General features: G+C 38.8%; 1 protein-coding gene across 1 annotated transcript in view; it reads left to right on the top strand.

Annotated features, from left to right (window-relative positions):
• The window catches only part of LOC137283376 (protocadherin Fat 4-like), a 59,050-nt gene extending 33,181 nt beyond the window's left edge, over positions 1–25,869 (top strand). The window contains exons 33-59 of the mRNA XM_067814837.1: positions 118–413; positions 8,277–8,347; positions 9,628–9,798; positions 10,015–10,133; positions 10,332–10,463; positions 10,780–10,965; positions 11,087–11,224; positions 11,377–11,565; positions 11,957–12,091; positions 12,424–12,609; positions 14,132–14,260; positions 14,504–14,695; positions 15,345–15,470; positions 15,672–15,857; positions 16,084–16,209; positions 17,060–17,242; positions 17,442–17,567; positions 17,929–18,120; positions 18,407–18,541; positions 19,464–19,649; positions 20,059–20,202; positions 20,317–20,508; positions 20,898–21,029; positions 21,152–21,337; positions 21,973–22,119; positions 22,476–25,261; positions 25,600–25,869. Coding sequence (XP_067670938.1) covers positions 118–413; positions 8,277–8,347; positions 9,628–9,798; positions 10,015–10,133; positions 10,332–10,463; positions 10,780–10,965; positions 11,087–11,224; positions 11,377–11,565; positions 11,957–12,091; positions 12,424–12,609; positions 14,132–14,260; positions 14,504–14,695; positions 15,345–15,470; positions 15,672–15,857; positions 16,084–16,209; positions 17,060–17,242; positions 17,442–17,567; positions 17,929–18,120; positions 18,407–18,541; positions 19,464–19,649; positions 20,059–20,202; positions 20,317–20,508; positions 20,898–21,029; positions 21,152–21,337; positions 21,973–22,119; positions 22,476–22,793 — 4,323 coding nt within the window. The 3' untranslated portion in view covers positions 22,794–25,261; positions 25,600–25,869. The remainder of the gene's footprint in view (positions 1–117; positions 414–8,276; positions 8,348–9,627; positions 9,799–10,014; positions 10,134–10,331; positions 10,464–10,779; positions 10,966–11,086; positions 11,225–11,376; positions 11,566–11,956; positions 12,092–12,423; positions 12,610–14,131; positions 14,261–14,503; positions 14,696–15,344; positions 15,471–15,671; positions 15,858–16,083; positions 16,210–17,059; positions 17,243–17,441; positions 17,568–17,928; positions 18,121–18,406; positions 18,542–19,463; positions 19,650–20,058; positions 20,203–20,316; positions 20,509–20,897; positions 21,030–21,151; positions 21,338–21,972; positions 22,120–22,475; positions 25,262–25,599) is intronic.
• The last annotated feature ends 1,430 nt before the right edge of the window (positions 25,870–27,299 follow it).

Below are 27,299 nucleotides of genomic sequence, written 5' to 3'. Positions count from 1 at the left end.
GTGAATTGTATCGCCCCAATATATCTTCCACTCTATGAAGCTGATACCCATCATTTCGTGGTAAGAAAATGAAAGGTTGCGACATTATAGCAATTTTATATTTTTCATTTACTCCAGATAGTTGTTGATGCAGTAGATGGAGGTGGGCTACAGGCTAGTCAGCCTGCAAGAGTTGAAATCACCGTGGACAGAAATGCAACGCTGCAGTCAGATACCAATTCCACGTCACCAAGAGCGTCCCTCTGTTGCCAGGAACCTCTGCAACCGTATTGGGGTGGAAGCAGTAAGACCTACATCACTTGTATATCATATGATTATGTTCAACAATGCAATTTACCGTCACTATTACCAAATGCTACAATGCACAATGCTTTCTTACTTATATGTGTTACGATTGGGTTTACATGCCTAAGGTGGATTTCATGAATATGAAAGTATCAGCGACTGTTATATCAAGTATATCTACGCCTATATTTGCATTCTAGCTGAACATGTTGTTATGTAGACGCTTTACTATTACTTTCTAATGATGCTGAAATTAATCTCAGTTATTCGGATATTCTCCTACAAGGAATAGACCTATACTATGCGCAGTACATTTCTGAACCTTTGAAGTCCAATTTTATGTACCTCTCCGTTCCCCGGGTCCGGTACATGTCAGTGAATGAGTTGGATGGAAGTGTGCGTGTGTGGATATATGTATTTACCATTTTGTTTAATTATTTGCTATTTATTTACACATGTTCGTTTTCCTTCAGCAGGATCAACTTCGAATGATAATCATGTTATTTTCAGGAAAACATTTATTTTCAGCACTATCATTTACAATGGTTTTATAGCGGTTTTGTTTTACAAGATACGTGCCATGACTGACTGTCAGTGTAGTCATAGATGAATGACTGCACTAACAGCCTGGTACTCTTATATTATGTGTCTTTAAGCTACTGCCAACTACCCCTCATAATCGAAGTTACGGCTTGAATCATTTTCTGCCTTATTTCTACACTGTTAGCGTTCCTGAACCATTTCTGCGGATTTTCATTCACTTTCTCTTTTACACATACCATATACTTGTACCTTATCCTAGTGATCCTGAATGAATTCTGTGTTGTGTCTTTTACATTGTTTGCATTTACACTGTTTTTAAACTAATCCTAGCGTTCCTAGACAAATCCTGTACTTCATCCTTTTTATACATATACACTGCACTTTAGACAAAACTCCTGATCCTGAAACAAGGGACTCCTGGGATTTTCCAAATTCCCTTTTCTAGTTACCTTTCCATCATCAGGCAAAACGACACCCAACGCTAATTCTGCCAGCTTGAGTGGGTTGATATCAGTATGCCAATCCACTGTAGCTTTTGACACAGTTTGAATGTTTCACAGATCATTGGCTTCTTGCTAATTACAGATACAGGCATTTCCTCAATTTACAGGTACCAACATTACTTTGGAGAGACACATACTGTCCTTTTTTTCATACTTTTTTTTAAAAAAAAACCTCCACTACACGTTTCCTGGTACAATATCCGTGTGTCAGGTAAGTAAATAAAATCTCACAGGTAAGCGTAAGTGTAAGCCAAGGATATGGCACAACCCACAGGAACAATCAAATACCCAGGTGAGTCAGGAAGTCTATCTTGGGTATCATAGATCCCCGTATGATGAAACTAATGACGTTCGTTCAACAAGGATAAGCTTATAGTACATTTGCTTTGTTAGTTTGAATACTATGAAGAAGCAATGGTTATTGACATATGTATGTATGTATGTATGTATGTATGTATGTATGTATGTATGTATGTATGTATGTATGTATGTATGTATGTATGTATGTATGTATGTATGTATGTATGAGTGTGTGTGTGCGTGCGTGCGTGCGTATGTACGTGCATGTATGGTTATTGACATTAACATACACACACAATATATGCATACATACATACATACATACATACATACATACATACATACATACATACATACATACATACATACATACATACATACATACATACATACATACATACATATCGTCGTTGATGTTTTATGTCGCATCAGCATTGTGGTCAGGCATATTGCAAGTATCACTTCATGTGTACGTATACGCTTTAATTGCAAAGTCTAAAGGCGTTTCTTATAATAAACATTTTTCATTACAGTATTTTTCATAAATAGAAGTCATAATATCAATTTAAAAAACACATACTCTTTGACACATATATATTCACTATTACACTTTATGACAGACATGTGGATACAGTATTGGGGTAAATCAAGCATATGTAATATTTGTTCCGTCATGTAACTTTGTTACAGTCAGAAACCAATCTGCAGATGAAATGTGTTATGCAGTCTCCTGAATTGAGGAACTTGTTGAACTCACTATCAGCTGGATCCAGAACTGACTCGTCTTCAACCCAGTCACCCATAGAACATCCATTCGTAAGGCTAGGCCAGATGGAGAGTGGTTCTCAGAGTGACAGCTTCAAATGTTAATAACCGAGTATGTGTTTTTCGGGACAGTTTATATCGCTGTTTTGCTTCAAGGGAATTGTGTATATTTCTTAAAGATGTATCATAGTCAAGAGTACATTCCAACAAGCAAGGCCGGAGAACATTTGAAGAATATTCGGCGTACTGAGAGAGACACACGCAACCAAGATGAATGTGCTTCATGCAATATTACCTTCATGCATGAATGTTACCCGTGAAGGTCCCGGGGTAGAATAGGCCTTCAGCAACCCATGCTTGCCATAAAAGGTGACTATGCTTGTCGTAAGAGGCGACTAACGGGATCGGGTGGTCAGACTAGCTGACTTGGTTGACACATGTCATCGGTTCCCCATTGCGCAGATCGATGCTCATGTTGTTGATCACTGGATTGTCTGGTCCAGATTCGATTATTTACAGACCGTCGCCATATAGCTGGAATATTGCTAAGTGCGACGTAAAACTAAACTCACTCACTCACTCACTCATGCATGAATGTAGGTAATAATGCAGAGCTTACTCTTTCAACCTTTAACGTTTTGATACTTGATGAAAAATTTTATACTATGTTTTCTGTTTTATACAGGATACGTGACGAATCGAAAATATTCGACATATCTGTTTCCTGAAAAACCTGGAGGCCTTTACCATAATAACGGTCGACTTATGAGGAATGGATTGACACGATACATTACCTGACTGATCATGTGACCCAGTTGATCACGTGACCTGACTGATCACATGGGCTTGCGTATTGTGTCACCTGGCTGATGATATGTCTGTCAAAGTGTGCAGTTGCTGATGCCTTCAGTCATTTGTTTGTCTAGTCTAGATTTGTTTCGTTAGAGGTCAATACGAAGCAGATGACAGTGTCTCAGATCTACTGTACATTGGTCATCACAAACATGAATGTACACAGGGATAACTGTAAAATAATAAACGGTTGCAGTCACATTACTCTAGTCATGCTCTAGTACATATAAGGTAATCCTTATATTGATAACAAGTATTCAATCCCACGAAAACCATTACCATAACCCAGAAACACACGTGTCACCAATGTAACTGTGGAATTAAAATGTGTAGTGACCTGCGCTTTCTGAATGTTGCAACCTTTACTCCCACCTGCAACCCTTAGTTGGTCCATAAGGATATTATAAATATGTTCAACATAAACCCAACATTATATAATATGCAAAAATGTGTCAATCAAAATATCAACATTCAGCAAGGCTGGAGAATACATTTCCTTTTCAATCCATCTGAACAGGTATTTGTTCACTTGACCCACAAGTGACATTGTTTGTCCTTTCATAAATGCTCCTGAATTCTAATTAATATTTCAAACCTTTTGAAAACTTGTCAAATTTCGACATGATGGGACATCGGCAGGATTGCATCAACTGCGACTGACATTATTGTATTATCAGCTGATTTCATCTACTCGTAGCAGACAGTAAACGAATCACATCCCAACAGGATCAGTGGTGATGGCAGTGCCAGCGAACATCCGGCTGGGAGAATATCATGCAGGGATTGAAGAATGCATTTGCACGTGTCAGTATCCAGATGCCAATATGCAGATGCCAAAAAGTACGTCATCTACATGTTCAGCATCTGTTCAACGTATTGACTGACGTCACACATGTGTTGCGTGTTGAGCGTCATTTGCTAGAAAAGGAGACGTTGTGACAGCTGTTGAATAGATGACCGTCTAGAAGTTACCAAGCAACGCGGGTGTCTACATAACGCTATATTCCATCTACAAGCATGCTCAAAGTGCATCTTTTGTTTTTCCCCCCTATCGTTGGGTGTCAACTCGCTTGGGATCACACACCTTTGCAGACACCACTCATACCAAGTTAGTGTGGCTTTCCCCTCCTTTCGAGGCACACATTCACAGCTGGGTGAAGTGGGGACACATAGTCACAGCACTTTTACTGGAACATTTACGTCTCATTCATCAGCTATTTGGTATCTGAAAAGAAAAAAATATGTCAGATTCCGCACTTCATTTATAGAACATGGTGTCACAGTCGCCAGTTGTCTCTCTGCTCGTTTATCGTGCCAGCTATATATCTTACTGTTTGGTGTTTATTACCACACTCAATTATATTGCAGTTATGTGATTGCAGTTTGCAATATTGTAGTCTGACCAGACAATCCAGTGATTGACATATGATTGACGATAATATGTTTTGTTTTTTGGTGCCAATGGAAGTGACTCAAATGGCATGAACATCTTCGACGAAATGAAGCTTCCAAACACAACATTATGTCAGTCCGAAACCCACTGGACCAATGACAGTACAAGGAAGAGACTGTATGCTAAATTTACCATTGGCACTCAGTGTGTATTGATCATTCGACGCTTGAGCATTCAAATGCCACGCAGTAAAGATGTGTTTTGCAACAGATTACATAAATGTGCGAAATCTTCTGCACAGATGACACTCCGTAAATTACGTGATATCCACGTGATATCCCACAAGTTGTACGTCATTTGAATCAGGGTGTCAATGGTCTAGTGAATGTCAGCACCAAAAAGGTCGATTTGGGGATAATGTCACATTTCCCGACGAGTGAGTGAGTGAGTTTTTGGTCACATCGCCAATATTTCAGCCACACTGAGACTTGAAAATTTACATAGGGACAATAAACACATGTACACTTAACATGTACAACACCTGTCGACGAAGGACAGTAAAGGAACTACAGTATCAAAGGAATACATTTAAGACTAGTAATTGAATCTAAAATATAAATAGCGATTCAATATAAAAACAGGTTATAGATTGCCAAGAACTGATGGTAGATCACCATCCTAGACACCGTGGGGGTTTACAGTACATTTACTTTCTGCGTGGTGTGAGCTACAACCTAAAGTCACATCGGCACTATTCAGCTATATCGCGACTAAAACAAGTTTAGAATTCATCATAAATACGTGTAAATTAAAAACCCGACTAGAATATCACAGTGTCAGAACTAAAACTAGCATCTGTCCCCTTTATAGTGGGACAATACAGTATATGAATGAACTATAGGTCGCCAACAAGTGAAGAAAGATCACCATACTAGGGACCATGAGGACTTACAGTACATCTACATCCTACATGGACCCCACACCTGATCGACTACTAAGGTTTGTGCTATGAGAAAAGGACTTGTGACACACTAATATTTACGATTTCAGTCCTGCAATTAAATGCGTATTGCAAAGAGGATCCACATCCTATGATGTGAATCAAATTAAACCACCCGTCATAGTTTTGTATTTACATCAATTGTCTTTAAATGATCTTTCAGAAGTGTATGAATCTTCCAGTCAGTGATTTACAGGCAAGGGCGGAACTATTCCATACGGGATACATCTGGCTGCCATGCTTAACTATGGCATAATGTAAAAATACTGAAGTTGTGAATTCATCATGAAATCCGATCCAATCAAACTACAGAACAACGTCTTATTAAATTTCAATATTTGTCACTTCCAACTGTCATTAAAGTGGTATAAACAATGCGTGTTACGAAGAAGTATGTTAGCATGTTATCTCTAGGGTCCTTCACCTATGTTTTCGTAATTTGAAGTCTATTTCAAAATTTAACGCATTTGCAGATTGCAGATTGTTTTGAATCCCTTCTATTACAAGTATACGGTTACATGATAAGTTTTGAGTCTGAATAGATTATATACTGTTTATTTGTAGGGTGTCTTCGAATATATTTTAAGGCTGCCAATATGGAGTTCGCTTCCGCTGTAAACATAGAGGTGCTATCAGGAAGATATTGTTCTGCATCCAATGACAGTGGCACAAACTATAGCGCCACCATCCTCTGATCCATCTGAAAAGGATTTATGTGTATTAGATTTGATACGTTTTTGACTAACTTCTGGTTTTTATTGTAGTTCATTAGTATCTGATGTTTTAAATGTGGTCAATGTTAGGTCCACTTGTGGCCTAACCAATTGCCAAGGAGGAGAAGAAAGAAGACGGGAAGGAGCTATATTATCCAGCTCAATGCCGGCAGCAGAAATAAGTGGTTTTGTATAAATCCTCATAGAGAGGATTGAAGACACAGTTATATGCAGGGTTTAGCTCATTGGAATATTATTTAGTTATATACTGTAAAGCTACGTTTATACGGCGCTGTTCAAGAGATGGTTCATGAGTCTCGAAGTACAGGCTGTCAACAGGTGAAGTTAGAAAGGAACCCAGACAAAGTATTAAACCTTGATGATGGACAGAATCTAATTGTTTTAAATTGCTTTTGCACGCTCCACCATATACGGTGGACTCATAATAAGAGTGAGTGAGTCAATATCTAAGGTCACAACGGCAATATTTCAGACATTATTATCAAGAACATGTTTGATACTAAAATCATGTAATATGTATATAGTTAACAAAACCTGTAATAAAAGGGCCGTAAAACAAGTAGAATGTCACAAACTAGCAGCACTATTTGGGCAAAACAATATAAAATACGGGCTATACATCACCAACAACTGAAGGTAGATCACCATACTAAGAACCATGGGGACTTACAGGACATTTGCTTCTTGCATGGACCCTAGCTGGACTTGCATCATCCCTTCAGTTGTTAGCAATTTAGGAAATCTAGCCATAAATTAAAACGACACGTATTCTGCGATTAAACACGTGGAAAGTTTAAATTTACTTTGAATGTTTGTGGACTTGCGTACTTTGTGCACCCCTCTGATAAGTGTAAATTGGCACGGTGCGCACGACCGAAAGCTATGGTTACACAATGCCATTTAGAAAGTGGTCAAAGTCACGTTGGTTGAGCGGGGTAGGCGTCCGACTTTGTTTGCTGGCGATTAGGTGCCTGACTCTGAGGGTGCGGGTTCGAATCCAGAAAGGTACTAGAATTTGTACTTTACTAAGAAAGTGAAATCCTAAATATGACATATATTTCATTTAAACACTTTCTAAATGGCATTGTGTAAACATAGTCTTTCATTTGTTGCACATCGGGCAACACCGCTGAACTGTGACAGGATTGAATTCTTTTGGATTGTGGTCACCTTGTAACCTTATTAAACATGCTATGCATATCAGCTACTTTCTCTTATGTTACTGTCAATGCCATTCATAATGTACAATGTCATGAATCACAAATCACTATATAATTTCTGAAGGCTAGACACGTCAACGAACCGTGATATATAGCTAAAAAGTAAATAGCATAGAAAACATAAAAGACGGTAAACTGTTCATGATAACAATGTTTTCACTTGAAAAGAAAAGAAAAAATAAAACAACAACAATACACAAACAAAAAACCCAACAACAACAAACAAAAACAAAAAACACCAGTGACAGTAAATGCAATCCCCGTGTTAATACTTCCGACTATTTGGCTGAAGGCTTCACAGGCAGTCATTTTTAGAAAACAACAACTGTGTTGTTTTCATTTCCACACACTACTTGTTGTTGATTGTGCAAACCTCAAACCGCAGCATTCCAACTGACCCCCCATGTGACGGTAATTCAATCCCAAACAATACAAAACCGGTTCTTCAAAAGGGACTTTATAACCGCTCCCCATTGAAATGAATAGAAATATTATCCTTCCTGGTTCAGCAAGCTGCCATAACAAAGATACCCAACATTCACTCAAGTTAGCCGTGTGTACCTATACCTGGGTGTTGGCCTGAAGGTAAAAAATTGTTCATGTTTGAATTCAGAAGACTAAACATTGTATAAAATACCTGTCACTTCACCTTATGTCGTGTTCACAATGACGGATAAATCTCGTCATGCACCAGCGGTTTGCCATGTCGATTGCCTTGTATAAAGATTATAGGTCAAGCGTGATTTCGTACGGTAAGCACATCTACGTTTAGTCTTGATATCGTCTGTAGTAGGCTAAAAACAGGGTTTTGTTGGTCAGACTGTCTGTTCGTTGGAACTGAACCTGTAGACCCTTTCTCTGTATCTAACGAACATAACATGTTCTGCTTGTCCTAGGCGAGAAAGACGTAAGCATATCCCCATACATTTTTTCAAATAGTGAATTTGACTTGAGAAACTGAAATGAGGTCACAATGCCAGTATAGGGAGCTATTTGTGTCAGTATGGTATTTCGATGGGCTTGCGTCATAATACGGGTGGTAGTCCGAGCGAGTACAAGCATTTCCTGTTGGTTATTTTCATTTCAGATCAACATGAATTGTATGACGTTTGATAGTAGCGTCTCCTCGTGGAATTCGTATTTTAAACCAATAGGGAAAGTTACGTCCATTGTTCTTCTGAGTGTTTTAGTAGCATAACTGATTAACTACCAATGGGCAATTTATCTATTTTTTAAGTGCTTATTTTGATGATCTTCAGCACGCCTAGATAAGTGCGACTTCCTGGTCTAAGCCGTTTAGTCACCCTCACTAAAGGAGTCATTTAAATAAACTCTGCTTGGGTTAAAGCCCTCGTTGAGTTTCTTAAAATAACTTCCTTGTGAGTGCCCCTACCCTGTATACAACCACAATGATTTACACGTGAATAGTTCAACAAAATGTGCGATAGGATTCTGCGATTAAACAATAAACAATGCATTTATCCTTGGTATATGCTGACCACATGAAACACATGTCTGTCATACCCCATTGGCATGGGTGACCAGACTGGGATTGCAAACTCGATAACCGCAAGAAGGGCGTGAGGAAAGTGAAATTATACCAGAGATATAATCAAGTGATGCGATGCGTTAGTGTTATAACTGACATGGAACACACTGTCAAGTGGACCCGTGAAGTTCCGGGGTAGAACAGGCCTTCAGCTACCCATGCTTGCCATAAAAGACGACTATGCTTGTCGTAAGAGGCGACTAATGGGATAGGGTGGTCAGACTCGCTGACTTGGTTGACACATGTCCTCGGTTCCCAACTGCGCAGTTCGATGCTCATGCTGTTGATCACTGGATCGTCTGGTCCAGACTCGATTATTTACAGGCCGCCATATAGTTGGAATATTGCTGAGTGCGACGTAAAACTAAACTCACTCATTCATCGTTAAGTGTCAGGTCGACCACTGAAATATACAATCTGAAGAAAAGTGTCATACGTTCGCTTTGAGGCCATGAAGTGCTGTTCTGTTTTGGAATGTGACAGGCTCTCGTGTCTTCTGGTGGCCTGTATATCGAAAGTTACCACTACAGTTAGCTCCTGGACAGATGCACGTGATGGCAGCAAAGCCGCCACCTCCGAGATTGACCACACTGACCTGTGTGCTGTTCGTCCACATTCAGCTGACCACACAAGTCACCCCACCTCCTTGTAACCGTAAGTATTTGTTACAACGATCCGTAGTACATAACAAAGCCTCGGTTCAATTTTTCCCAAAACAACGAGAGTAAAGAATCTCACCATCGAATCATTGTTAGGTTGCTGTGGTGACATGCACTGTTATGCTTTCAAATGTGAATATCACCTACATGACGCACCGATGGGGCATAACATTACGGTTGTAGAAGATGCAGTTTGTGACCTCCATTTCAGCCGCAGACAACCGCTATGCCCCCGTCTTCATTAATTCCGTGGTGCAGCGGACCATTCCAGAAACATTGCCTATGGGTTCCAGCATCGCAGGACTGAGCGCTTTGGATAATGACACTTTGGTGTGTATCATGTCAGATCGAAAGCTTTTAGTCAAGGGTACGTAGATCCTGAAACTAGACTAGAATCAGAAACAGATTCCATGTGTTATTGAGAACAAAATATTTAGTTGTTATTCCAACAGTACTTGCCATCATAAATATGATAAATACTCTTGCATTTAGCCTGACATGAATCTGTGTGCCGTTTAAACATTACAGTGTAACTTTGGACTCCTGACGTACAGCATCATCGGCGATGGTTCTGCAGCAACATATTTTCGAATAGAAAAGGACACAGGAATAGTTTCTTTGAAAAGCAGCCTGTCGAACACATCCATCGTTGACTTTACTGTAAGTAGGATCGAGTAGTTCGTCACCTGACCTGCACAAGCCATGCTATGTTTTCATCAGCTTGAAAGGCATATTCCGTTCTCATTTCGTGTTAATGGGGTTTCATAGAACATGAAGAGTTAGAGAAAGAACGAGTTTCCCTTTTGTAATCTGTGTTCCAGCATCCCGGTTTGCATTGCTGGTCAAGATTATGTCCGATTTCACTGACAGTTTTTGGTGCTTAAAGAAACGAAAATAGGAAAAAAAAAACAATAGAAAATTAAATAAACTGTGGTTAACATTTGTTTTAGTCTGATCGGGCTTTTACTGGTTTTAGGTCCGTATTGCAGCACAAGATGGAAGCTCTCCTCCTTGGAGTTCAACAGGATTGCTTTACCTATATATTGCAAGAAACTTCCAACGCCCAGTGTGGAGTTCTGCAATGTACGCTATCAACATTCCAGAGACAGTCCCAGTGCTAGATATTATCCTACGTGTCACAGCCACAGATAGCGATGCTAAGGTATAAATTACCTCCTTTGGTAACATCCAAATCACACCAGTATTTCCCAGCTGTGTTTACAGTTGCTTATTGCTTCATCTAGTTTTGAACATCATTACAAACATCGCATCTTACATTTCAGCCTCCCAACAATGAAGTGGTGTATGAACTTGTAGGAGATGCTGTTCAACTCTATTACTTTGAGATTGTCAGTTCCACGGGTGATATCCGCCTGAGGCGTCCACTTACTTCTGATCCAAGCAGAAGAAGTCAGTTTGATGTGAGTTGGTTTTTCCTTGGACAGCCGTGTTTTCATTCTGGTTTTCCTTATCAGTAATCATGCTATAACAAAGTGGGATATTTTCTCAAAGCCATATCTCCACATACTTATATTGCATAGGATTTTAAAGAGTCTGAACTTGTTTGTTTCAGTTTTTTGTGATCGCTCGGGATAAAGGCAACCCTCCTCTCACTGCTGAATCCAATGCCTCTGTGAAAATATCAGTGTTCAGAAACAACAACGCCCCGCGGTTCATCCAGGATCCCTACACCATTACTGTATCTCAGGACCTGGGCAGTGACACGGTCATTACTGTCAGAGCAGTTGATGATGACCTTTCTGTAAGTGAAATCACTATGGTCGTTTGGCAAAAGCTGATTTTTAATGACTTATCATGATCGAAACAGCTGTGTGATATATTCCTTTGCTGAGCAACAGTGATATTCTGTAATGAAGCTCGATCATGGGATTATTAAGAAATGTTTGACTGAATATTCTCTGAGAAAAAACATAGATGTTCTCTTCTTTTCTTTTTGGCAGACCCGTATTTTACGCGATATCATTAAGAAAACATCACTCTCAAGAAACGAAAAGAAACATTACTCTCAAGTAGTTTTAAATCAAAGAAATCATATTACCTTTGCAGCTGAAAAATGTGTGCTTACTTACGTCTATTTTTTTTGTGTCAAAAGAGAATTACGCTGTCCTGCATATGTCGTGTTTCCTTCACAGACGGAATTCAACCAGATCACATATTCCATTGAAGGTCCAGCAAATGCTCTGGCTCTCTTCACGATTGATTTGTCAGGCAATATTCAGGCAACAAACCCTGCAGCTATCAGCAGTGCCTCGGAGACAAATTATAAGGTATTTGTTAACCTAGTATCTATTCACATGAAGACATGAAATAAATCATACAGGCGTCTGATTCCATTCACAGTTTGCAGATGTGGAGTTCTTAGATCGATATCATTAGCTTTATATAACGCTCTATCTCCAACTGTCTCTAAGAAACGGGGTGGTGGATCAGTTGCAGTTGCAAGAAGTCTCATAATATTTCAAGACACTGTTCAGATCAGTATAAGTGTCCTCATTTTGAACACTATAAAAAGTTACTCATTGTAAATTGAAGAGGCTCTATGCATTTCTTATATATGCATGTTTTTGTGCTCACTGTATTATGATGTGCAACTTTACAGATTTACGTTCGAGCTGAGGACAATGGCAGTCCTAAACTGTACGACATTGCCCTTGTTGAACTCACTATCAACCGGAACCTCAACCCACCCATCTTCAACCCTGTCACCTATGAAGAGACCATTCTGGAGACCAGGGCAATTGGAGATGTGGTTCTCAGGGTGACAGCTTCAGATGCTGATAACCTGGTAAGCTGATGTTGTTAACTGAAATGTCGCCAATTTTCTGTTGTCCTTGCAGACTCTCAATCACATGTCTTTTTCAAATTATAGCCTATTAAAACAGGTTTATTGGTGAAAATTGACATGCATGTTTTCTTGTTGAAATATGAACCGTTACGAAAGTAACAGTTTTGACAGTTCTGACATTCTTAGCATCTCCACTAACTGGCATCAGGTCAGTTTTGTTTCACTATTTGAATAGCCACATACACCACCAGTTCTAGTTGATTTTCACATAGCAGTCTGACATCGCTCTTGTTATAGAAAACAAAAGGCAATGTTTCCACTTTTATCTATTTTTTCATTTCTCCAAAGTAAGCCAAATGTATCAAATGATGTTCTAGTTCTCTGAAGACAGGACAGTTTAAGGAAACAGACACATGAAATATGTTTTCTGGTTCGGGATACATTGTATGGCATATACTTATCTCAATATGCAGACCTTTCAAAACAGAAATGGACGAAAAATATTCCCCCCCCCCCCTTCTGACTCATACTATATGCTTATCTTCCTTTCCCTTTCGACGGTTACGTGGAAAGGTGAATCCCTTTGCTCCCTGAATCAAACGTAAAATTTCTCACCCCCGGGTTGAATCCACTTTCCCACCAAAGTGCCCCATGTATCCTGAACAATGGCAAAGCACGATGTATCTATTTACGTAAATTAAGCCTGATTTCTGAGATCTCTCGCTATTACATGTGTCATGGTGGCATGTAAGCAATGCAGGTTACACATTTAAGCGGCTGACCCACACCTTGTGTGTTCCTGTGTTAACACAGCGTGTTATTTTGGCTCACGTAAATATTATACACATTTATCAGAATTTGCATGTAATGTTTGCATGTTTCCTGTTTACGCAACTTTGGCGTTGTAGCAGAGTGGTCGCAGACAAGGGCGTTTCCCAGTCATCTGGGGGTGAACTGTTTCAAGCCATCATCTGGGAATGCTAGCATTCCTTTGTCTGCTGATTTTTGGGAAAATGACTCCGGAGTTACTTCCCGTCTCTGCGGCTCTTGCAGAGATAGCAGCTAAGCTCTTAGGGTTCGGGTTAGGTTCAGACTTAGGGTTCAGGGTCAGGGTCAAGGTTAGGGTTACGGTTAGGGTTAGGGAGCGGTCTAGGCACCAAATGAAGATTGCGAAGAAGTAGAATAGTCCTCATCTTTACAGTCGTCTGCGTCGAATCCGTCATTCTCGAAGGCATTGCTGTACCAGTTTTCATGACGAGACATATGAAGTTGTATAGCTACAGTGCGTATCAATGTGGCTCATGATGGCCAGACACTGGCATTCCCCCAGGACAACAATGTGGTTACAATTGCGGAGAACACACCAGTCACAAGCAATATCATCAATGTTGAGGCAATACCAGGGGTAAGATATATTACTGTTAGAAACTGATCAGATTCTCTATGTAAAGCATAGTTTCTGTCATCATTTCCATTTTCTCGCCATGGCTTCATAAAGCATCTATTTGTGTTTTGTCTACAGTCTAATGTGATATACCGGCTTACTGGCTACAGTGACTCAGGAGATTACTTCAGTGTCAACCCCAATAATGGGCAGATAACTGTCATCAAGGACATCACAACAGATGTTTCAAGACGGACAACTTTCTATGTATGATTCAAGTTTATTTCCATTTCAAAGTTTTCATATTTTAAAACTTCCCTTTATGTATGAAGAACAGGGTCATTCCTTTACAGATCCCTGACAATAATTGTTTAATGTTTATTAATATTTTTCCTTAATTCACAGTGTTGGGGACATGCAACTAGTACAGTAACAAATGTTTGTTGAATATGTGACAGTATGTAGAAACTAAACCTGTAAGTTCACCTGGGATTGTATGTTTCTTCACAGTTACAAGTTGAAGCAGAGAAGCAGTTCACAGTCAACCTTCAAAAGGCTGTTGCCAATGTCACCATCACAGTACAAAGGAATATAAATGGTCCTATCTTCAATGAAACTGATAGCATCTATGAGGTGATAATTGATGAAACTCGTGCACTTGGATCCGTCGTCCTTCAGCTGTATGCTCCAGATGCTGATGGGGTAGGTTGACTCACACTGACATATTTGCCTGAAAATTACATCAAAGGTTTCTAGCCAGTAGTTAAGCAAGTTTAGTTCTCAATATATTTCAGGCCCAACACCCGTTATGAGGTTTGCTTTTTCTTCTCATTTTGTACATTTAATTGTACTTTATATGCCCTTTGTAACCCATGTTATATTTAGGATTACACTTTTTCTGATACGTTTGTTGGGTTGAGTCACATTGTAAATGACATTGTGTATCCATAACTGTCGGCAGTGGGAAACGTCCATTTATGAGAGAGTACACAAAGTCCGTGGTCTAGACTACATCTTTTTTGGAGAAGCCGCGCGGTGGCTGAGTGGGACAGATGATTGACTTTGTGGGGTGGTGATTTAATGCCGGATTGGGATCAACCTAATTAAATTGCTAGATTCTGTACTTTACAGAGAAGAGTGATGCCGAATATATCGTGTTATTTTGTAGTATTTGACCACTCTCTTAGTGGCAGTGTGTGTTAAATACCTGCTGGTTAGCATCTTATTTACACCGACAATTGTACAGAGGTTATCTGTAAGTTATTAGTGACAGGTTTTATAATATGTATGTTACAAAGAAGCAAACTAACAAATGTCTGTTTATTTTTACATCAATGTCTTATTATTTCAGGATTCAGTTCGCTATGAAGTAGTAAACTACCAAGCTAGTGAAACGGATTTCCTCTACCTAGAGCCTTTCAGTGGCCTTATTCGTGTTGCCAAACCTTTGACGTCCACCAGTACCAGGAGGTTTGAGGTAAACTGCTTTCTGTCTTGTATCATTCTCTTAAGTATTAGATGCAAGCTGTAGTAATTATTCAAGATATACATAAAAAATGTCATTACTTAACAGGTTTCGTAATGTATTTGTAGGTGATGGAAGAATGTATATGCTGATAATTATTGGTGAAGGAGAAAAGGATAGAGCAAATTGTTTATGTTGTTCGAATGTTTTCAGTTCACAGTTAGGGCTAGGGATGGCATGAATCCAGAAAGATCATCAACTGCCAGTGTCATTGTCAATGTCAGAGGTGACAATCAGCCACCAGCATTCTTCGATGAACCGTACCTTGCTCAGCTCAACTTCAGTGACCCAGTTGGAACCCGTGTGTTTATTGCACAGGGAGGAGATCCTGACCTGATTGTAAGTTAAGAGACCTTATCTCACTCGTGTAATGGTTTCCGTAATTTTACATTATTTTGTGCACTATCTATTTCACCATCTTCTTGCTTTGCATTTGACTTGTGCAAAATACATTTTGAATACTTGTAATATGGATGTTTCAAAATGATGGTTGATTCTGTTATTCTCCATGTACAATGAGAAAAAGAAAGACCATCCATCATGATGTTTGGATTACATGTTTCAGGGACAAATGAATTACGAGCTGACTGGTCAATACTTATCAGCTCCAGCCTTTTTCCGTGTGGACAGAACAACAGGAGAAATATTCCTGTCCTCCTCAATATCAACTGAGAGCGCTTCCGCATACATCGTAAGTTTGATAGTAAATTAAAAGCTGCATTGTCATGTATGTTTCCATGTCCTGTGTTCCTTCTTACAGCATTCTGGAGTTACTTGTGTAATGTCATTTACTTGTGACGCAGTGGATGCTTGCTATTGAGTCCCTCGTCTCTCTTAAAGATATGACTGCAATATCGCTGGTTCATGCTCGGTTTCTTGATTGGTTGTATGTCATCTATTCTGTGCTAATGTATCAATGCTCATATTGTCAATCACTTGTGCTCATAATATTGCTGGAATATTGCTGAGTGTAGCCATGTCCCCCATATGATATGAGTACCACCCTTCTCTGCTTTTTGATATTACATGTTACAGCAAACACAGTAAATCCCTTTATATGAGTTGATCACTTCTTAGACTATATGTATCAAGTTTTGCTTCACGGCTCATGTGACTCTAAGACACCTCTAGCATTGCTGTCATATACTGCAGATATCTGTAGCGATACATTCACATATTCGATGAAGCAAAACATATCCCTTCATTAAATCACTTCAGTACTGACAATCACTTGAATAGAATATACATGTTTTTTTTTATAAATTGATTTTTTACTAGGATTTGGGTGTTATTAATTAAAATGCAAAATAGTATATGTCCAACCCAGGGAGGATATTTGTCAACACTCTCATATTCCTGATATGTATATGTGCCTCATAGTGGAGTTATTGCAGCCCTCAAGTCAGGTGACCACCCACACAGGGGCATTTACCTACACATAGCAAAATAAACAATGTTACCATTATGTCATGATCTATCAACAGCCAGTAGTTCTTCAAGCATTGTCACTAATCTGGTCAATAATATCTTTCCTATTCCAGCTTGGCCTTTCGACCTTTGACTCTGCTCGCCCGAACAGAAGAGACTTTACCAACCTGACCATCACAATAAACCAGAATCCCAATGCTCCAGCTTTCGCAAGATTCCAGTATTACATGACAATTTCGGAGACATATGATCTTGGTATGTCTATCATCCAGATTGAGGCCAGTGACTCAGATGGAGTAAGTGGTCTACAAGTATTTCCATTGGCAAAGACTGTCATTGTTCATGCAAAGTACGAATACTGTAATTCAATAATGTGTTTGTTTTGATGGTATATGATTTAAAACCTTTAGTAAATATTTATCAAGTAACCTTAGCCAATGTCATGACAAGTTATCATACGACCATTATTTATTGATTTAAAATTGGCTGTTGTAGCACACCCTGAGCTACACAGTAGAGGCGGCGAATCCTACAGGTTGTGATTCCTACTTTCTGCTCGGAGCCTCAGGACTCATAGTGACCTCACGTTCTCTCACAACGTCCACATTTCCCCAGTGCACAGTGAGTATATAGTAATTATATGTACCTTTAACACCAATTTGTGCACAGGACGACAGTCCTGAATCATAGTAAATGTTGGTTCATGATGTCATGTTTCTGAAAACTGTACAATATGTATCCTTCCCTAAGGTAATTGATGTGCTGATGCATCACAGTTTGACTAGTGCTTGATAGTTTTGTCAGTGTACATACAAATCTGAATATGTTATGCTCACATTCAGTTCTTGAATACTTGAAAAGTAATCTGATTCTGTAGCATTCATGTGTGCTGTTGGTAGTGTAATGGTTTTGAACTATGGAATGTGTGGTAAAGTTTTAGTTCCAGAAATTGTGGCAAATAATGCACTTTTTCTGCTTAAAGATGAATGTCAGAATCCAAGACAATGGTGTTCCTGTAAGACAGAGTACAGGTGTTGCCACAACAATCATCATTGTTGATAGAAACAACAATGCTCCTGAATTTCGAGGTGGTCCATACACAAGAACTATTCCTGAGGCACAAAATATTGGCTTCACAGTCTTCCAGTTCCAAGCCACTGATGCTGACCGACCCGTGAGTTTCTTTGAGGTTTCACATATTCAATACCAGTGGTTATCATGGCAACGGAGGCTTTAATTTTGACATTATTATGGAATTTTGACATATCTAATACCCGGATTATCATGGCAACTGATATTTTAATTTTGATATTATTATAGAACTTTCATATATCTAATACTCTTGGTTTCATGGCAACTCATATTTTTATATTATCATAGTGGCTACATATCATTTGTTTAGTATTGTAATCACTGAGTTTCCCCACGTTCTATTCTGATTGTTACTGTTGTAATTGCAGAACACTGACTTCTCACGTTTAGAGTACAGTTTGATTGGAGATGACAGTACTGGCAATTTCTTTGAAATCAATAGCCAGACTGGTGTGTTCACAGTCCGAAGTCAACTGGACAGGAATGATATCAGCAGATATGTGGTATGTTTCATTTTCCTCAGACTTTTAGAATGAGCTAGTTTTCTGCTAGTTCATGTGTGTTTTTGCCGATATAGATTACTTATGTATTGTCAGTCCTCATGTGTTCTTTCACATTACGCAAATTTGAAGCTGCTCAGGAAATAAAGTTAAATGAATCTGAAATTGATATTAAACAAAAGGGTGTAAATTCTACACCATCAACGGAACTTTCATTGAGGTGTTTGGATGATGTGTTGAGAAGGAGGAAAAAAAGTGAGTGAGTGAGTGAGTGAGTTAATGTTTAACGTCACATCGGCAATATCTCAGCCATATCGTGACGAGCAATATCATACATAATAGTGAATGGTAAAAATGTCAACGAAAGACACTAAAACAACTGGATTATTACAGATAGATAATTAAAACCAGTAATGAATTCTAAAACAGTTTAACAATACAATGTAAAACACGGGCTATAGATCGCTAACAACTGAAGGTAGATCACCATACTAAGGACCATGGGGACTTACGGTACCTTTGCTACCTACATGGTCCCTAGTTGGATTGACATCATCCCCTCAGCCGCTAGCGATTGTAGGAACGTTTAGTCAAAGTTTTAAAAGAACAAAAATGCTAACAATATCAGTTGCCAATTTCTACTACCAATCGTTAAAATACATCTGTCTACAGCATATGGTAATCATAATTCTGTCAGTAAATCAATTTCTTTTAAAAAACCAATTATTAAATGATACCTAACATCAGTAAAAGATCCTTAATAGTTTTGACGTTATAATATTTATCCCTTGTGATGGAGAATTCCACACAGTGAGGCAAAAAAGGCTAGTTTATCCATGAGTGAAGGTGAATTGTGGTCATTGCTTGAATATGTCTCGTCAGTGGCTCTGACTGCTGCTTTATAACCTGTCAAATTGTTTTTAAGGCACGGGTGGTTGTGAAGGATCGTGGATCTCCAAGCAAGAGCGCTACAGTCACTGGGATTGTTTATATACAGAGGAACCTCAATGGCCCTGTGTTTAACCCAACCTTATATGAAGCCACTATTTTTGAGACTCATGCCCTTCGTGACAGTGTTGTGCGCGTTGTAGCCACAGATGCAGACAGACCTGTAAGTTCATATCAACAGTCCTCTGACATCAATTACAGGTTTATTCGTCACACATTTCAATAGTCAAAACAAAATGAGTTGCTTTTTATGACTGACTAAATGATCTCAGAGGAAGTTTCAAACTAAACAATGTGATTTCCAGGGGGTTTGTTTATATGAAACAGTCGGGTACACATGAGAGAATTCATGAATATAACTTCATTATTATGAGGAGCTTAATGTTTTCAGCAGATGAATGAATACTAAGATACAGGCAGCATATATGTACTTGTAAGAACAGCAGAAATGGTGGGATAAGAAACATGGAAACAGGGCACTGAAAATCAAGATAATAGCTCTGATTGGTAATTGACAAATGGAAGGCAGGATTCCCACGAGTGTGGTAAATGCAGTGTATTTTCATTTTCAGGGCCCTCAGAGTACACTCACCTTTTCACTCCAAGACTCGTCAGGGAACTTTGCGAGCTCGTTTTTCCGAATTGATGCAGCTAGTGGTAATATCTTTGCTCGTTTGCCTCTTACCCAGGACCTGACACACAGAAATTCTTTTGAGGTACTAGTAAATACTGACCAAACATAATCAATATTGTCCTGATATATTTAGATATTACCATTCATGTTTTGTTTGTATTTCTTTTCACTAACCTATTTTTATGTTCTTTTTCAGTTCTCAGTAATAGCCACTGACCAAGGTGTACCAGCGCAAACATCAGTGCCACCTGCACGTGTACGTGTCAATATTATCCGCAACCTGTACTCCCCTGTCTTCCAGAGTGAACCTTATAGTGCAAGAATTGACTTCACTGCTCCTGTAAACTCTCCTGTCACAAATGTGCTGGCTACAGATGCTGATACTGTGGTAGGTATAAGCAGTTCAATTAACAGAAATCATGGACCATCTGAGGGGAAACTGAAATTCTTTGGATATCAACTGTTTTATTACTGAATTCTTACTCCCCCAAAGCGTCGTGTTTAACAAATAGAGAAGGTGATATCCTGAAGAAAATTCTTTGACTCATGTTGATCACTTCTTTACACTCTTGTGGAATCACACAAAGGGAAAGTGTTCATCAAAACATATTGCCATAAACCTATATATAAAACTGTTGATATGCATTCAATATCATTTGGGTCCATATGATCCCATGAATTTCAACAGGTTCTAATCCTAATTTTCTGCCTGAATGTGTTTGTTTGGATTTTCCAAACATAGATTTTGTTTTACGAATGCTATTCATTTACTTTCAGGGTCCTTTTAGTCGAGTTACATATTCCCTGATTGGCGATGGTTTGGCCACCAACTTATTCACAGTTACACCTGATACTGGCGCCATCAGGACTCAAAATACCCTTAACTCTGATAACAGTGAACAGTATGTGGTGAGTTCCCTTGTCCCATTATCTGTTAAACTATTGTAGTTAAACTGTATATGTTTATGACCTCTTGTCAGGATATGTATGATGACTGTGTCACTAATATTGTCATTCTTCTTCACCACTAGCTTCGAGTTGTTGCCATGGATGGAGGCAGTCCAAGACTCACAGATACATCAACAGTGGTAGTAACTGTAAACAGGAATTTGAATGCACCGCAACTACAGCCTCAGAACTACAGTGTCGGGATTTTGTCCACACAGGCTCTCTCCATACCCATCCTCACCATTAATGCTGCTGATGGTGATGTTGCTGTAAGACCCTACTTTATTCTAATGTCATAACTTGTACCTGTATATAGCATTGTGGTTACATTCTGACTTAGTTCATATAATTATCATCCACACTAAGGGCTGAATATGAGATACCAACAAAAGGTCATACAAGTCAAAGTTGTCTGAACCAGAATGCCTTCTTTTAAGCAGAGGTTTCTACAACTTGGTCGATGTTGCTAGATGTGGACCTTTACATCATCAGTTCAGAACCATTTGTCACTTGTGCGGAGTCAAAAACATTAAGTTCTTTCGGCTCCAGTATTATACACTGACGTCTTATATTTATAAGTATAAGTATGAAAGCAGGTTTGTCGCTTGTGTTAGATGAGTCAGGAATTAACTCTACCACACTTGGTCTTACTTAAGTCATATCATTTATGATTACCATTACCATTTATGATTGATCGCTTTACTAACAATTTGTTGTGTTGATAAATTGTGTTATAACGTATCTTTTTGGCTATGGTGCTCGCTGCACGAGTTTACGAAGCTCAAATTCACCAACAATGAGTGTGTACAATGTGTACAAGTACCTGATATCATAGCTATAATTTCTTCCATCAACATGTAAAATATGCACAGGTATTTGCATTTCAAGCTCTTTCTGCATCCAGGCACCTTACAACACTGTGCAGTATGAGGTCAACAACCTTCTCTCCAGTCCTCCTGGACGGTTGTACTTTACGGTAGATCGGAACACTGGCGCAGTCAGCCTCAGGTGTTTTCTGGAATCAGACACAAGCTACACTGGAGTATACACAGTGAGTTGAATTATTCAACTTTGAGGGAAAGCTAGAAACAGGAGTTCGATGAATAAACATCAGTTCCCAAATTCTTAATGTCAGTGACGTTGAAAGATTATGTATTCATTTCCCCAGGGAAAACCAGGTGCTACGTTAGCGAACATATCTGCTGATATAACGGCATGCAATAACATTTATGCACTGAGTTGTATCACCTCTGCATACGTTCTAGTGCATTGTACCCACCACTATTGCTTGCTAGATACATACCTTGCCTGTGGGCTTGCTGTGGGAAGTTTAATACGTATTGTGCAAGCAGACAAGTAAGCATGGGTTGTGGTATTCTGGCAACATTTTTTCTTTATTTTCTCCAGATTGTTGTTGATGCAGTAGATGGTGGTGGGCTAAAGGCCTCTCCGCCTGCAAGAGTTGAAATCACCGTGGACAGAAATACAACGCTGCAGTCAGTAAATGATACCAATTCCACGTCACCAAGAGCGTCCCTCTGTTGCCAGGAACCTCTGCTACCATACTGGGGTGGAGGCAGTAAGACCTACATCAGTTGTATATCATATGATTACTGGGGTAGCTGCCTCAGGTTTTCGGGATTATGTTCAATAATGCAATTTACAGGGTCATCATTAATGCTCAGTACCCTCTCGTTTAAATGTGTTATGATTGGATTTATGTAACTAAGGCGGATTTCCATGAAGATGAAATTCTCAACGCCTACAAAATTGCTAATATATCCTGTCGATAATTGCATTCCAGCTGAACACTTTGTTGTGCAGATGCTTTGTTATCTACGGAAGCGCTGAAGGGACATGAAGCACACGTTATTTAAGATGTTGTGCACAAGATATAACATAACATGTTTTTTAATTCCTGCCTCCCTTCATTTCGTGCGCACACTATATTATATCGTGTGCACACGTTGTTACATCGAGTGCACATTTTAGTATCTCGTGTGCACGATATGAATAAATAGGCTTCTCCAACGCATGTCCCTTCACTTTTTCCGTAACTTTCTAATGGTGATGAAAATAATTTCAGTTATTTGAATATTCACCTGTAACGGATAGATGTGCAGTACGACTTTACACCTAGGAAGTCCATTCTATATGTTCCTTGTCGTTTCTCTTGTCCGGTACATGTCAGTGAATGAGTTGGATGGAAGTGTGTGTTTGTGAATACATATCTATCCGTTTATTTATACATGTATTATTTGTATTTGTCTTGTGCAACATCAAATTTCGAATGATAACCATGTAACATTGAAAATAGTATGTTATTATGATGTGAATAAGAAATATTCATTCATTTTCAGCAAAACGGTCATTTCTAGCGCTAACATTAACAAATTATTATTTTTTGCAGCAGTTTTGATTTACACTTTCTGTTTTACTTATTCACGACCCTTTTAGCTACATCTACCGCCATGCACTAAGCCTTGTGATTGGTGATCCTGGATGAATCAAAGGCTTCGACACTTTGTGTTTTACTTATACACAACGATTTTAACAACACTAGTGATCCTGAACGAGTCGTGCACATCCTTTACTTCCTCTTTTACATATAAGACATTTACCTAGTGACCCTGAACAAATTCTGCGTTTTATTTATTTTCTCTTTTACATATACCATGCATAGTCTAGTGATCCTCAACAATTTTTTTTTATTTACTGTACTTTATCTTTTACATATACCATGTAATTTTACCTGACCCTAGTGTTCCTGAAGAAAATTCTGCGTTTTATTTTTTTTTCTAACTTACATATACCATGGACTTATACCGAACTCTAGTGATCCTGGACAAGTTACTGTCTTTTACATTTTCGCTGTGTTTAAACTAATCCTACTGTTCTTGAACATATCGCGTTCTTGGTCACTTCTTAATATATACACTGCATTTACAGCTACCTTTGATCCCGAAGGAGTCCAAGGAGTCTCCACATCCCCTTTTCTTTATCTGTTCATCATCAGGTAAAAGGGCATCAAACACTAATTCTGCCACTCGAAGTTATCTTGAGTAGGTCAGTATCGGTATGACAAGCCGTTTCAGCTTTTGACACAGTTGGAGTGCTTCCCAGACCATTGTTTTGTGTTTAGTCATTCAAGCATTTCCTGAATTTGCAGATATTAGCCTTACGTTGGAATGACATTTACCTGGTTTTCCTTTCTATAATTAACTGCATCACACTCTTTTCTGGTACAATAGCCATGTGTCAGGAAAGTTAATAAAATCTCACAGGTAAGCGTAAATGTAAGCCAAGGATATGCCACACCACACAGGAACAATGGACATGACGCCCCCCTAGCGGTATAAGTACCTGCAATGGCGGCCGCTTCAAAGAATCGTCTCATCAAATATTTAGGTGAGTTGGGAAGTACAAGTTGGGTATCATATATCCTGGTATGATGAAACTAATGACGTGCATCACATCAACAAAGAAGACCTTAGATTGCAGTACATTTGTTTTGTTACATTGAATACTGCTAAGAGGCAAGAGTTATTGAGATATGTATTCAGTTGAGTTTACGTGGCATCGGCTCAGTTTCATCCATCTGGTTACCAGACCAATAACAAAAACACTTTAATTACAAAGTATTAAGGAGTTTTTATCATACATATTCGGTATTATTTACAAACGGAAATATCATTACACCAAATTTCAAAACAAATTGTCACTTGTATATACTGCAGCGCAAAATAAACGTCACCCGACCAAAACTTTTGCCAGATATGTTTGTCTGTAATCTAATTACCTTTTTCACTTTTAAATGTTAGCTAGGCCTCGTTAGTAGCCATTGTTCAAGAAAATTTGTTTTCAGATTCTGTATTTTATATGAAAAACGTGTCGTTAAAACGCAGTTACTAAAGTAATCATGGGACGTGGTTTTTGTGCATATTTCGTGAAAATGACAATGCAGGTGCATCCCGAGGTGTCATCCCTATAAGAATATATATATGAACCATGTAAACCATTACAGATTTGCACTCGACCTGAGGACAATGGTCGCCCCCAAACTGTGCGACATTTCCCATGTCACCTTCAACCGGAACTTGAACCCATCCATCTTCAACCCTGTCAAGTATGAAAAGATCATTCTGGAGACCTGCCCAATTGGAGATGTGGTTCTCCCAGTGCCAGCTTCACTGGTATGTGAGTGTTCTGCAGTCATTTGATGTCAGACTGCTGATTCTGGTATTTAAGTGATATTTGCTTAAGAACTACTGTTTTTATTTCTTAATGTTGAATTGTAATCGAGGGTGAGTTCCAATCAAGGCTGGATAACATTTTCATATGCATGTATATAGAACAGAATGTTTGGAGTATTGAGCGGGACTCAACATCACTATCCATCATGCAATATTACCTTCATGGACCGATGTGACTCTAAATATTAACTCACTCATTCACTCACTTTCATGCATGAATTTAGGAAATAATTGATAGCTGATAAAACATTTAATACTTTGATTTTTATTTTATACAGGACACGGGAAAGGCTTCAGTATACCTGTTTCCATTCAATCGGTCAAAGTGTCAACACGTGGGGCCTGCTGCATCAAACACGTGACGTGAAAGTCGACTTGTGAGAAACGGATATATACAACCTGGGTAATCATGTGACCAAGTTGATCATGAAGCCTAACTGACCACGTGACCTGAATATAAGTCATGGTGGTTGTTGATGGAAATTTGATGGAACTCTCAAATGCAAATATGAATCGATAAAAAGAGGAAATATAATAGTTACATCTGATATGTGTTCTGGTTTTTTTTATATACTGCTTGACAAACATGTTTTAATTTGAAAAGGTGCATGGCGTGACGTTATACAAGTGCCAATACCCAAACCTCGACGTTATCATATGGATTCGTCCAATTATAGATCTATTTCACTAACTAGCTGTGTTTGCCATACCATGGAAAACATGATGAATAATCGACTTGTTTGGTACTTGGAAACAAATAACATCATAACAGTGTGGTTTCCAGAAAAAAGTACTGTCGATCACCTAGTGCGTTTGGAATTTTGTTAAAACCGCTCTAATTAATATACAACACGCTGTGTCTATCTTTTTTGAACTTCAAGCATATGATACAACCTGGAAATATGGCATTTTAAGAGATTTACATGACTCCGGTTCGCGAGGTCTTTTGCCTCAATTTCTAGCCAACTTTTTACAGGACAGACAATTTCCAGTACGCATGGGTCCTACCCTGTCTGATCATTTCAACAAGGATCAGGGTGTTCCACAAGGCAGTATTTTGTCTGTCACTCTATTTAGTATCAAGGTCGACCGTTTATCAAAAGTTTTAAACGTTTTCAATAGATAGACATGAAATCCCTTATATCAAAACTAAATGTCTGAACTCACTTGACTTGATGAAAGTGTTTCAAATTCTAAATGGGGAGGTGATCAAGCTACCGTCATCCATCTACATCGATCACTGGTCCGTTCTAAACATGGTTATGGTTCCATTGTCTACCTCTCCTCTTGACAGTCTCTACGTCAAGGCACATGAAATATTTCTTACACAACGCCTTTTAAAATTATCTTTACAATATATCACAAAACTATACTCTAATGAATCTAACCCTGCGTGTAAATGTGTCTTCAATCCTCTTTGTATAACAAAAAGTTTACTCTTGTTCCGCCTCTTGGGATCAGACCTAGAATTAAGCCATTTATTGCTGCTGCTGGCATTGACCTGAAAAATATAGCTCATTCCGAACTTCTTTCCTCTCCTCCTTGGCCATTGATCACTTATTAACACTCCGTCATCTTAACATTATGTTTTTTTCTATTGAATGAGTATTTCATGTTTCAAAATTGGAAATGATTACTTCAGGTTTTTAATCCATAACACGAAGCAGAGGTTATTCGTTACATGTATTTGTCTGTCCAAATGAATATTAATTGTGCTGTCGTTTCTGTTATGTTATCGAAACGATTCCTTTTGGTGATCTAATAACATGTCATATATTTTCAGTGAATTCAATGCGTTAAATGCAAAAAACCCTCTTTCTGGCCCACAATGACCTAAAACTAAAAATCCAGCCAACTTCCTTAAAGAGTGTCTGTTACGCGAGGCCTGGGCACTTACACCCTATATTACACTGATTGCTGATGATTCCTGTTGCCTGTGATGAGAAAGTGGTGGCGTCGTGTCTCACCTTGAGATCAC

Source organism: Haliotis asinina, chromosome 5 (assembly GCF_037392515.1).
Source record: "Haliotis asinina isolate JCU_RB_2024 chromosome 5, JCU_Hal_asi_v2, whole genome shotgun sequence".
Lineage (NCBI taxonomy): Eukaryota > Metazoa > Mollusca > Gastropoda > Lepetellida > Haliotidae > Haliotis > Haliotis asinina.
This window is presented reverse-complemented; position numbering and strand designations above follow the sequence as displayed.